This window comes from Neovison vison, chromosome 2, assembly GCF_020171115.1.
Source record: "Neovison vison isolate M4711 chromosome 2, ASM_NN_V1, whole genome shotgun sequence".
NCBI lineage: Eukaryota > Metazoa > Chordata > Mammalia > Carnivora > Mustelidae > Neogale > Neogale vison.
The window spans coordinates 109,214,559-109,226,960 of record NC_058092.1 but is presented as its reverse complement, the minus strand read 5'-3'; the positions used below and the strand labels follow the sequence as shown (position 1 = coordinate 109,226,960).

General features: G+C 42.5%; 1 protein-coding gene across 1 annotated transcript; it reads right to left on the bottom strand.

Annotated features, from left to right (window-relative positions):
• Nucleotides 1-590: 590 nt before the first annotated feature.
• Nucleotides 591-2,429, bottom strand: C2H1orf68 (chromosome 2 C1orf68 homolog). The gene is made up of 2 exons (XM_044236523.1): nt 2,350-2,429; nt 591-1,574 (listed from the first exon to the last, which is right to left on the bottom strand). Exon 2 carries the CDS (start codon nt 1,551-1,553, stop codon nt 774-776), a length of 780 nt encoding a protein of 259 aa, XP_044092458.1. The 5' UTR covers nt 1,554-1,574; nt 2,350-2,429; the 3' UTR covers nt 591-773.
• Nucleotides 2,430-12,402: the final 9,973 nt, after the last annotated feature.

Genomic DNA, 12,402 nt, shown 5'->3' with positions numbered 1-12,402 from the left:
GGAAGTGCTAGTGAGGAAGCCCAGGACCAGATGCTTAAGCCAAAAGGCTCACTCCTAGGGCTGTCTCCCTGGCTAACGTGGGGAGTTTCCACATGCTGAGTGGAAACCACCTAAGGGTGGTTCCCCATGCTTTCCCTCAGGTCTTTCCTCTGGGGCTTCAGGGGGCCAAACCCATCAGATGAGATAATGGAATCCATAGAGCCACTCCCACACAAGCAAGGGGCATCTTCTTAAGGCTCCTGAAGAGATCTGATTTCACAGACCCTTCAACATCCAGGAAGCTGAACCCTGAATTCACATGCAACAATCATGCTACTATGAGAGCCTAAGCATAGCCAGTCCCTCTCCTTACACTCATCAGAGGGCAGGAAAAAGGCATCCTCTGACCCCCAAATCTCCAGCTAACTTGCATGGGGAAGTTTATTAGGGACATTCTAGAATGGTCCAGAATCCCAGGCTAGGATTATTCCAGCTTGGTCTACTTATTCATGTCCATTCAGACCTTTCCTCTTGTTGAGAAGCAAGAGGAAGAGAGGAAGAGTTTCTGATAGAAAAGTAGAAATGTGGGCCAAATAGATAGGACACCACTATGAATTGCATTCAGAGCTTTATTCTTGCCAAAGTTTGGGGGGAGCGCGAACTCTAGCAGGCTGCCTTCATAGAGAAGCAAAGTACACAGTGAAACAATGAGATTCTACATCATTGGGAATATAGGGAAGTGGGGACCAGAGGCTGGTGAATGTTCCAGAAGGTGGAGCAAGGCTGTTTTGTATTTAACAACAGCAGTCATCTTCACGATCACAGCATGCAGGACCTCGGGACCTCATGGGGATAATTCCCAAGCAGCAGCACCCAGAGCCACAGCCACCACAACTGCAGCCCCCACAGCTGCAGCACCCAGAATCTTCGCAGCAGCCAGATGATCCTGAGTTGCAGTCTTGGGGCCGTTGGACCCAGCGTCTTAGGGGACTTACCCCGAAGGTCCGGGGAGCCAGGCAGCAGTAGCTGGTGGAACAGGGTGCAGAGCATGGATCAGGTACGCCACATGAGGTGGTCAAGCTACTTGCAGGAGCCTGAACATAGTAGGTCTGGCCAGGAGAAGGGGCCTGACCATAGCAAGTCTGGGTCTGGCAGGGGGTTGGGCACTTCACATAGGTTGTCTGGCACAGAGCTGGGTACTTCATGTACATCTGACAAGGAGCTGGGCATTTCATATAGGTTGTCTGGGATGGAGCTGGGCATTTCACATAGGTCTGAGTCTGGCAAGGAGTTACACATTTCACATAGGTCTGAGTTGGGCATGGAGCTGGGCATTTAACATAGGTCTGATTCTGGCAAGGAGTTACACATTTCACATAGGTCTGGGTTGGGCATGGAGCTGGGCATTTTACATAGGTCTGAGTCTGGCAAGGAGTTACACATTTCACATAGGTTTGGGTCTGGGATGGAGCTGGGCATTTCACAGAGGTATCTTTGGTACTCTGCACAGCTCCTAATCCAGAACCTTTCACACAAGACGGGGGGAACTGTTGCTGCTTCTGCTGATCACACATCTTCCTGTGGTTTTGTAAAATCTGAAAAGAAAAGTCTCATTAGAACTAGAAGGTTTCCAGGGAAACGCTCAGCATCCCATATGAATAGAATGATCTGTAAGCAGGAACACTTTTGGGAAGGTCACAGGCACTCAGACCTGACATAGGGTGAACTCAAAGCCAGGGATCTTGCTTGGCTCTTGTGCCTGTGCCTGGACATGTGCCTCAGTTCCCATAGTGGAAAATGAAGGGCTGGAAGGAGTGATGTCTTTTCTACCCAATTCTCCAAGTCTCCTCTTTTCTTACTCAGTTTGTTGCCTGTATTACAGATTCTCCTTAGAAAATTATTTCCCCTCATTGCCAGCTCTCTCAGGACTGAGTTTCTTATTCCTTCCTGCCAGGCCAGGCAGTACCCAGAGAAAGCAAGTTCTTATCAGTAGACCCAGAACCAATGTGAGTCTCAAGTTGAGCCCTACAGATCATGACAAGTCTGGAGTTTGAGTTTCCACCATTTGCTCTTCAGGCTGGCTGGACTATCTCTTCACCACATAAATGGATACATGAGTGGACTGCACAACTGCACTCAGGGAGAAAAAGTGTGGTTGTTCTCTGACAACCCCTTCTGACACAAGGCCAACAGCTTGGCTCTAGTTCCGTACCTCTGCCTCTACCCCTCAGGCCCCAGCCTCTGCACTTCCCACCAGCTCTACCCTAGCTCCTTCAGCGGCCACCCTCATGCCTCATTTTGACCACCTTCAAACCACCCCAATGTCACCTCTCCTTCCTAGTTGTATCCCTAACCCAGGCATAGACTTACCTTCTTCACTGACAGGAGCAAGACGGGGAGAGGCCAAGGATCTGAGGAGCTGGCCACTAGGAAGGCCTTTTATAGGGTGGCAGTGAGGCAATTTAATGGCATCTGAATGAAGCAGAAGAGATCACGAGGACCAGGGCTGGCACTGCATTGGTGAGATTCCTCCCCAGTATGCCTGGCTCTTCACTCAGAGGCAGAGCATGTCTCTGCTTGACATTGAATTTTCCTGAACACAAGATAAATGATTCCTTTGACCTTCTTCATGAAACAAGTCAGCCTTCTTTTTCTAGAAGTTATGAGAGTGGAGATGCCTATGAGATCTGTACCTATGAAGCTGTTTCTAGGTCACATGAGTATTCAAGGACTTTTTCAAAATACAGTTAGCTTCTCAATTTTTCATACACCGTGCCAAAAGCTATATTGTACCTTTCCTCAGACTAAATAGTGAGTTCTTCCTGAGGGGCCCCATGGTGGGTCCTGCTAGTTTGGGCTGCTGGCCCCAGTGGTCTCTGCCTCAGGATGGCACAAACCCCGCCAAGAACTCTAGGTTTGCTCCATGGACTGGCAGGTTATTCTGTTTATTTAGGAAACTGGGTGGGTGCTTAATGATCTCAGAGCTCAGGCTCTATATATAGGGTGTCTCTCCTCAGTTTATCATGCCCTATATCCCACATCCTCAACTTTGCATGCCCCATAACCTCTTCATCCTCACCTTTCTGGACCTCAATACTGGGCCTAGATACCAGCACAGTGGGAATTCCAGCCAAATGAACACTGTGTGATAACAATTGTAAACTCTAACATTTAACTGAATGCTTCATATGTGCCAAACAGTTCATAAGGGGTGTACATTTACAGAAGACCCTGTAACTGAGGCCCTAAAAGATTAAGGAAGTTACCCATTGTCACAAAGCAATTAGGTAAGAAGCTAGAATTCACATGCATGCAGTCTGCCTTCATAAGCCATGGTCTTTATTGCTACAACTTACCTTTTATTTCTGGACATAACACTGTCTCTGAATATTTGCCTCCTTCCCTTTCTTCAGTGCAGTAAATACAGCAAGAAAAATGGCAATAATATATATTAAGCACATCTTGTGAGGTAGGTTATACTAGCCCTATTTTACAAGGAAACTAAGACCCAGAGGCCTAACTATCTCACCAAGGTAGTCCCATTGGTAGACAATGGAGTATCACTTGAACCCAGGCCTGTTTATTTACAGAGCCCACGCTCTTCTCACTGATCCATGTCAAGTTGCCCAATGCAGAAAGGTATCTTGATCCTGAGCCAAGCCCTAGTTACAAACTACCACTCCTTCAGTTCAGTAGTGCAGGCCCCACTGTGGCCCCATAGCATGTAAGGAAAAAGTGTTTCTACATTTGTCCATAATGGATCCCAATTTCTCCATGACCATAAATCTTAAAGCTTCCAATTTCGTCAGCAAAGAAGACAAACCCCCACCAGTCCTTAGACACTTCCCCAGCTCAAGTCAGGTCTTGCAGGGTCTTCCCCTGAGTGGTTTGGAGGAAGCAAGGGGGAGATTTTGACCCAGACTTGGAAAGTTTCCTGCTTTCCCCATCATTCCTGTGTTGGGTGAGCTTGTAGCACTCCATAGCTTCATCTGTGAAACCTACCGTCCGTGTCTGAAACACTCCATAGCTTCATCTGTGAAACCTACTGTCCATGAAAGTGGTGTTATGTTGTTCCATTTACCTATTCTGTGTCCCACCTCAGCTGGCACCCAGGCCTGATGTTTTATGAGAACAATGGGATAAGAATGATCTTTTACTGGGGCCATACATATCACATGGTTAGTTCATCACATTTAGTCTCCATAATAGTGTCTTAAATAAGTTTTAAAAACCTGTCAAAGCTCACATAGCTTAAAGTAGTAGACCCAGAATTTGAACCCAAATTTATTCTTCATTTTTTTTCTGCCAAAACAGCTATTTTTAGTGTTGAAATACAGGATGCTTTAAGAACTATACCTTTTAGCAGACCAACAGACACAGTTATTAAGAAGTCCTATAACTCAGATATAGGATGGGACAACCCTACTCTCTACAGAAGAAAATGCCATAGAATGGCAATCATTTTAAGGCACATCAACAAAACAAGAGAGAGAGTTCAAAACACAAATGAAACTCAGCCTAGTTCTGATTCTGTCATTGCCTCATAGTGTGGCCCCCATGTGTTCTACTATCTCTACGCTTTTTCTCTTCCACCATAAAATAGTCAGTGAAGCCCCTCCTGGCTATGATATTCTAAGATTGTAGAGGCTTCTTCTACAAAGGAAATGTATTTATACCCTCACTATTCATGGATTCATTCCCACTAGACCATAATTTCTATGCATTTATAACTGTGGACACATTCACTGTGTATCATCTGGTTCAACTGGAGGACCTGGAGAACACTAACTACACCAATGAATGAATGATTGAATGAATGAGTGTTCTTTCCAATGACAGTACACCCTAATCCAACCTTCTTCCTCCATATGGCCAATGACATCCTACTATTAGCCAATCTGTGCACCTTGAGCCATCCATGAGCTCTAATTGGCTCACTTCCACTTCCTCCTCTGTGGGGCTAAGCTGTCACTAATGGGTTTAACATCTTCAGGAAGCACTAACATCTCTGGTGAGAGATACAGTTTCCACGAGCCACCAAAACAGGTGTGGGGCTGTGCCCCACCCATTTTATAGGCTGGGAAGTTGAGGTATGGAGAAGTCAGATGACTGTGAGGGTCATCTGTGTGAGGGTGAGTCACAGGGTTATTCCCAAAAGGGCCCACTTATCTCTTTGGACACAAGCACATAGAAAGAGAGACCTATGGATTTATGTAATAATATTAGTCTGGTAGACTCACAGGGTAATATGTAGAAAGAATCATGGATCCATAGAATACAGAAACACAGATTCAGAATTATGGCATCTCTAAGGTGGAGGGGATTAATACATATCATGGGGTCTGGCCCCTGCCTTAACACAATGCAATAGCTAATTCATCTGGACTAATGGGCTGTTCTTCTTAGGAAGAACTTCTGGTCTTTAAAAGCTCCCCTGGTTAGCTCATTTTAGGACTTACCATTTGGACTGTCAGAAAACATGTACTAGATTATTTTAAGGTCCCTAACAATACCAGCATCAATGCATCCTGACATGAATTACATGTTTGAAGTTGTACCTCTGAGTGCATGAACCAAACCAAGATTTCAACTCTATGGTATCCCAACTCTGACCAGGAGACCCAGAGAGGGAAGTACCCAATTTGACATGTGGCTCCCTGAAGGCAGGGCCCAGATCTCCTCACATCCTGGGAGCTGTCCTTGATCAGAGACAGCAGGCACTCAAGGTCAAAATCTGGATCCCTCCTTTTTTGTGGAAGAGAAATAGGAGGAAATGAGAAGCCAGATACTTGGGAGATGGGGGGCACAGGTATATTGGTATCCAGTGAGAAATCTCACTTCTGTGTCTGAGAAGACACTACAGAATTCCCCTCCTTTAGATCCCATGTCTGTGTGTGTCTCTACTCCATGCTCAGGTCTGAGATTTTGCCAGATATCCTCTGAACCATTATTCCAGTGACAATATGGGATTCCTGCTAGATTGTTAGGAGATTATACTGTAGAAACATGGAATGGAGGGCTAGCAAGGGCCTTTCCAAGCACAGAGCTTGGCCCCACTATATTGGGACTGAGGCCCACAGGGGAGGAAATAAATTTCCTCAGGTAGGAGCAAACATTAGACAGGAATTTCTGAATTCCATCCAGGGCACGTTCCATTATAACACGTGGCCACTGAACAGGCTCACTAGGGAGCACCCTCACCTGGTCTCATCCTTGACTCCTTTTCTGTTTCCCAAACCCACCAAAACTATCACAAGGGGATCCAGTGAAAGTCATCAAAGAATATAATTTATGGAGCAAAGACTGTTTTCACATATGTGAGGGGAGAGTCACAGAGGTTTCCCACTGTGTGCACATGTTGGTCACTGAAATATGAGAACCCCAACTCCAACCTGGATCAGAGTCTTGTCTGTGTCTGGGCCAGAAACACAAGGCAAGACAGCACTAGGACACTCTAAATTACAGAGGCCAGGGAAAATTGTTACCCATATATCCCTCTTTCTCCTGGAATGATCCATTGGGTTTAGTTTCCTTGAACTTCTGCCAACCCTTCCATGACCCATTTATTCTCTTGCAACATACACAAGGTCACTAGTCCCTTGGGTTTATGTACCACTTTGTAGAGCTATTTAATTGCCTTTGGTCTTAAGGACCGCCCCCTGACATTTTCAGTAGCAACTGCCTCTTCTTTGCATTTTAGGATACAAAGGCATTCAGGGAGGTTCTGTGTTTCCCTAATATATTACTGCAAAAAGAATCCACTGGATCATAGTACTTCATAGACCCCACCCTCTCATCTACTCCATCCATTTTTCCAGTGCAAATAGTATGTTTTATCCTTTATCCCAACCCCCCTCCCTGCCCCAGTCTAAGACGTCCACACAAAGGGCCAATTGCTTTTGTCTTTTCCTGTCAAAGAGTATATGATTCTCCTCACAGGCCTGTCAATTCTAGTTGTGTGATTTTAGGCAATCTGCTGAACCTTCTGAATCTCCTTCTGTTTCCTCATCTGTAAGGTAGAGGTATAATCATCAGATCATGCAACTCTTCTGCTAAAAGCATTCTAATAACTTCTTACTCTGCTCATGGTGAAAGCCCAAGCCTTTCCAATGGCTTTCAAAAGGATACACAGACTGGACTCATGACCCCACCACTCCCTTACTTCCCTGACTTCATGTCCCACATTGTCTCCCACTCTATCCTTTGCCACACTGGCCTCCTGGCAGTTCATCTAAGGTTCCAGTCACACTCCTGCTTCAGGGAAATTTGTTGTTGTTTTGTTTCTTCCCCACAAATGTTCCTCTCCCAGACGTCCATGCAGCTAATTTGCTCACCTCCTTCAAGTCTTTGTCCAGTTATGAACTCGGATGGCTTTGCTGGTGACCCTGTTTAAAATCATTATCCTCATCCACCTGATAGGCTCTGTCTGTCTTCCAAACTTTATTGTTCTCCATAGAGTTTACAACCAGCTAACACATGACATATTGTAACGTACATGCTTTCTGTTTTCTCACCTTAGAATGTAAAGTCTGTTAGGTTGGAATCTTCATCTTTTTGGTTCACTGGTCAATCCACAGTGCCTTCCTCAAGCACTTGGTACCCTCAAAATATATTCCTTGGATGAGCAAATAGTATATTTTTCCTTCTTCGTTTTGTCATCTGTGTTTCTTTATTAGGATAAATTAAGTGAGGGAGAAATTTTACCTTTTTTTTTCACTTCTGTATTCTTAAGATCTTAAACTATTCTTGGAACATAGTAGGTACTTAATACATGTCCTTTTTAAAAAATATATGAACATATAATGTATTTTAGCCCCAGGGGTACAGGTACGTGAATCCCCAGGTTTACACACTTCACAGCACTCACCATAGTATATACCCTTCCCAAAGTCCGTAACTTCACCACCCTCTCCCTACCCCTCTCCCCACCCCCAGAAACCCTCAGTTTCTTTTCTGAGATCAAGAGTCTTTTATGGTTTGTCTCCCTCCTGATCCCATCTTGTTTCATTTATTCTTTTCCTACCCCACCAAACCCCCCACATTGCATCTCCACTTCCTCATATCAGGGAGATCATATGAAAGCTGTCTTTTCTATGATTGACTTATTTTGCTAAGCATAATACCCTCCAGTTCCATCCACGACATCGCAAATGGCAAGATTTCATTTTGAAATCTTTTTTTTTTTTTTTTGGTGGCTGAATAGTATTCCATTGTATATATATACACCACTTCTTCTTTATCCATTCATCTGTTGATGGACATCTAGGTTCTTTCCATAGTTGAGCTACTGTGGACATTGCTGCTATAAACATTTGGGTGCACATGCCCCTTCGGATCACTACGTTTGTATTTTTAGGGTAAAACCCAGTAGTGCAATTGCTGGGTCATAGGGTAGCTCTATTTTCAACTTTTCGAGGAACTTCCATGCTGTTTTCCAGAGTGGATGCATCAGCTTGCATTCCCACTAATAGTGTAGGAGGTTTCTCCTTTCTCCACATCCTTGCCAGCATCTGTTGTTTCCTGACTTGTTAATTTTAGCCATTCTGACTGGTGTGAGGTAGTATCTCATTGTGGTTTTGATTTGTATTTCCATGATGCCGAGTGATGTGGAGCACTTTTTCATATGTCTGTGGGCCATTTGGATGTCTTCTTTGCAGAAATGTCTGTTCATGTCCTCTGTCCATTTCTTGATTGGATTATTTGTTCTCTGGGTGTTGAGTTTGATAAGCTTTTTATAGATTTTGAATACTAGCCCTTTATCTGTTATGTTGCTTACAATATCTTCCCCCTTTCTGTCAGTTGTCTTTTGGTTTTGTAAACTGTTTCCTTTGCTGTGCAAAAGATTTTGATCTTGGTGAAGTCCTAATAGTTCATTTTAGCCCTTGCTTTCTTTGCCTTTGGAGATGTTCCTAGGAAGAATTTGCTGCAGTTGAGGTTGAAGAGGTTGCTGCCTGTGGTCTCCTTAAGGATTTTGATGGATTCCTTTGTCACATTGAGGTTCTTCATCCCTTTTGATTCTATTTTCGTGTGTTGTAAGGAAATGGTCCAGTTTCATTTTTCCACATGTGGTTGTCCAATTTCCCCAACACCATTTGTTGAAGAGGCTGTCTTTTTTCCATTGGACATTCTTTCCAGCTTTGTTGAAGATACTTGACCATAGAGTTGAGGGTCTATTTCTGGGCTCTCTATTCTGTCCCATAGATCTATGAGTCTGTGTTTTGCCAGTACCATACTGGCTTGATTATGACAGCTTTGTAATAGAGCTTGTAGTTTGGAATTGTGATGCCACCAATTCTGGCTTTCTTTTTCAATATTCCTTTGGTTATTCGAGATCTTTTCTGGTTCCATATAAATTTTAGGATTATTTGTTCCATTTCTTTGAAAAACATGAATGGGATTTTGATAGGAATTGTGTTTAATGTGTAGATTGCTTTAGGTAGCATAGACTTTTTCACAATATTTGTTCTTTCAATCCATGAGCATGGAAAAATTTTCCATTTCTTTGTGTCTTTCTCAATTTCTTTCATGAGTACTTCATATTTTTCTGACTATAGATTCTTTGCCTCTTTGGTTAGGTTTATTCCTAGGTATCTTATAGTTTGGGGTGCAATTGTAAGTGGGATTGACTCCTTAATTTCTCTTTCTTCTGTCTTGTTGTTGGTGTAGAGAAATGCAACTGAGTTCTGTGCATTTATTTTATATCCTGACACTTGACTGAATTCCTGTACAAGTTCTAGCAGTTTTGGAGTGGAGTTTTTTGGGTTTTCCACATATAGTATCATATCATCTGCAAAGAGTGATAGTTTGACTTCTTCTTTGCCAGTTTGGATGCCTTTAATTCTTTTTGTTGTCTGATTGCTGAGACTAGGACTTCTAGTACTATGTTGAATAGCAGTGGTGATAATGGACATCCCTGCCATGTTCCTGACCTTGGCGGAAAAGCTCTCAGTTTTTCTCCATTGAGAATCATATTTGTGGTGGGTTTTTCATAGATGGCTTTGATGATATTGAGGTATGTGCCCTCTATCCCTACAATTTGAAGAGTTTTGATCAAGAAAGGATGCTGTACTTTGTCAAATGTTTTCTCATCATCTATTGACAGTATCACATGGTTCTTTTTCTTTCTTTTATTAATTTATTGTATCACATTGATTGATTTGCGGATGTTGAACTAACCTTGCAACCCTGGAATAAATCCCACTTAATCATGGAGAATAATCCTTTTAATGCCATTGAATCCTATTGGCTCATATTTTGGTGAGAATCTTCGCATCTGTGTTCATCAAGGATATTGGTCTGTAATTCTCTTTTTGATGGGATCCTTCTCTGGCTTTGGGATCAAGGTAATGCTGGCCTCATAAAATGAGTTTGGAAGTTTTCTTTCCATTTCTATTTTTTTTTTTTTTTTGGAACAGTTTCCAGAGAGTACGAATCAATTCTTCTTTAAAAGTTTGGTAGAATTCCCCTGGGAAGCCATCTGGCCCTGGGCTCTTGTTTGTTTGGAAATCTTTAAAGAATTTATTTATTTATTTGACAGAGAGAAGTCACAAGTATGCAGAGAGGCAGGCAGAGAGAGGAGGGAAGCAGACTCCCCACTGAGCAGAGACCCCCCCCCGATGTGGGGCTCGATCCCAGGACCCTGAGATCATGACCTGAGCCGAAGGCAGAGGCTTTAAAGGAAAGCCTCTTTAACCCACTGAGCCACCTAATATGAGCCACAGGGGCCCCATTGTTTGGAAATTTTTGATGACTGTTTCAATCTCCTTACTGGTGATGGGTCTGTTCAGGTTTTCTATCTCTTCCGGTTCAGTTTTAATAGCTTATATGTCTCTAAGAATGCATCCATTTCTTCCAGATTGTCAAATTTGCTGGCCTATAGCTGCTCATAATTTGTTCTTGTAATTGTTTGTATCTCTTTGTTGTTGGTTGTGATCTCTCCTCTTTCATTCATGATTTTATTAATTTGGGTCCTTTTCTTTTCTTTTTGATAAATCTGGCCAGGGGTTTATCAATCTTATTAATTCTTTCAAAGAACCAGCTCCTACTTCATTGATTTATCCTATTATTTTTGGTTTTTATGTAATTGATTTCTGCTCTGATCCTTATTATTTTTCTTCTCCTGCTGCGTTTAAGCTTTCTTTGTTGCTCTTTGTCCAGCTCCTTTAGGTGTAGGGTTACGTTGTGTATTTGAGACCTTTCTTGTTTCTTGAGAAAAGCTTGTACCACTATATATTTTCCTCTCAGGACTGCCTTTGCTGTGTCCACAGATTTTGAACCATTGTGTTTTCATTATCATTTGTTTCCATGAATTTTTTTCAATTCTTTTTTAATTTCCTGGTTGACCCATTCATTCTTGAGAAGGATGCTGTTTAGTCTCCACGTATTTGGGCTCTTTCCATATTTCCTCTTGTGATTGAGTTCTAACTTCAGAGCATTGTTGTCTGAAAATATGCAGGGAATGATCCCAATCTTTTGATACTGGTTGAGACCCGATTTAGGACCGAGGATGTGATCTATTCTGGAGAATGTTCCATGTGCACTAGAGAAGAATGTGTATTCTGTTGCTTTGGGATGAAATGTTATGAATATATCTGTGATGTCCATCTGGTCTACTGTGTCATTTAAGGCCTTTATTTCCTTGCTGATCTTTTGCTTGGATGATCTGTCCATTTCAGTGAGGGGAGTGTTAAAGTCCCCTACTATTATTGTATGATTGTCAATGTGTTTCTTTGATTTTGTTATTAATTGGTTTATAGAGTTGGCTGCTCCCATGTTAGGGGCATAGATATTTAAAATTGTTAGATCTTCTTGTTGGATAGACTCTTTGAGTATGAGATCCTTCCTCATCTCTTAGTATAGTATTTGGCTTAAAATCTAATTTATCTCATACAAGGATTGCCACCCCAGCTTTCTTTTGATGTCCATTAGCATGGTAAATTGTTTTCCACCCACCTCACTTTAAATCTGGAGGTGTCTTTGGGTCTAAAATGAGTTTCTTGTAGACAGCATATTGGTAGGTTTTGTTTTTTTATCCATTCTGATACCCTGTGTCTTTTGATTGGGGGCATTTAGCCCATTAACATTCAGGGTAACTATTGAGAGATATGAATTTAGTACCATTGTATTGCCTGTAAGATGACTATTACTGTGTCTCTGTTCCTTTCTGATCTACTACTTTTAGGCTCTCTCTTTGCTTAGAGGACCCCTTTCAATATTTCCTATAGAGCTGGTTTGGTGTTAACAAAATCTTAGTTTTTGTTTGTCCTGGAAGCTTTTTATCGCTCCATTTTCAATGATAGCCTACCTGGATATAGTATTCTTGGCTGCATGTTTTTCTCATTTAGTGCTCTGAATATACCATGCCAGTTCTTTCTGGTCTGCCAGGTTTCTATAGATAAGTCTGCTGCCAATCTAATGTTTTTA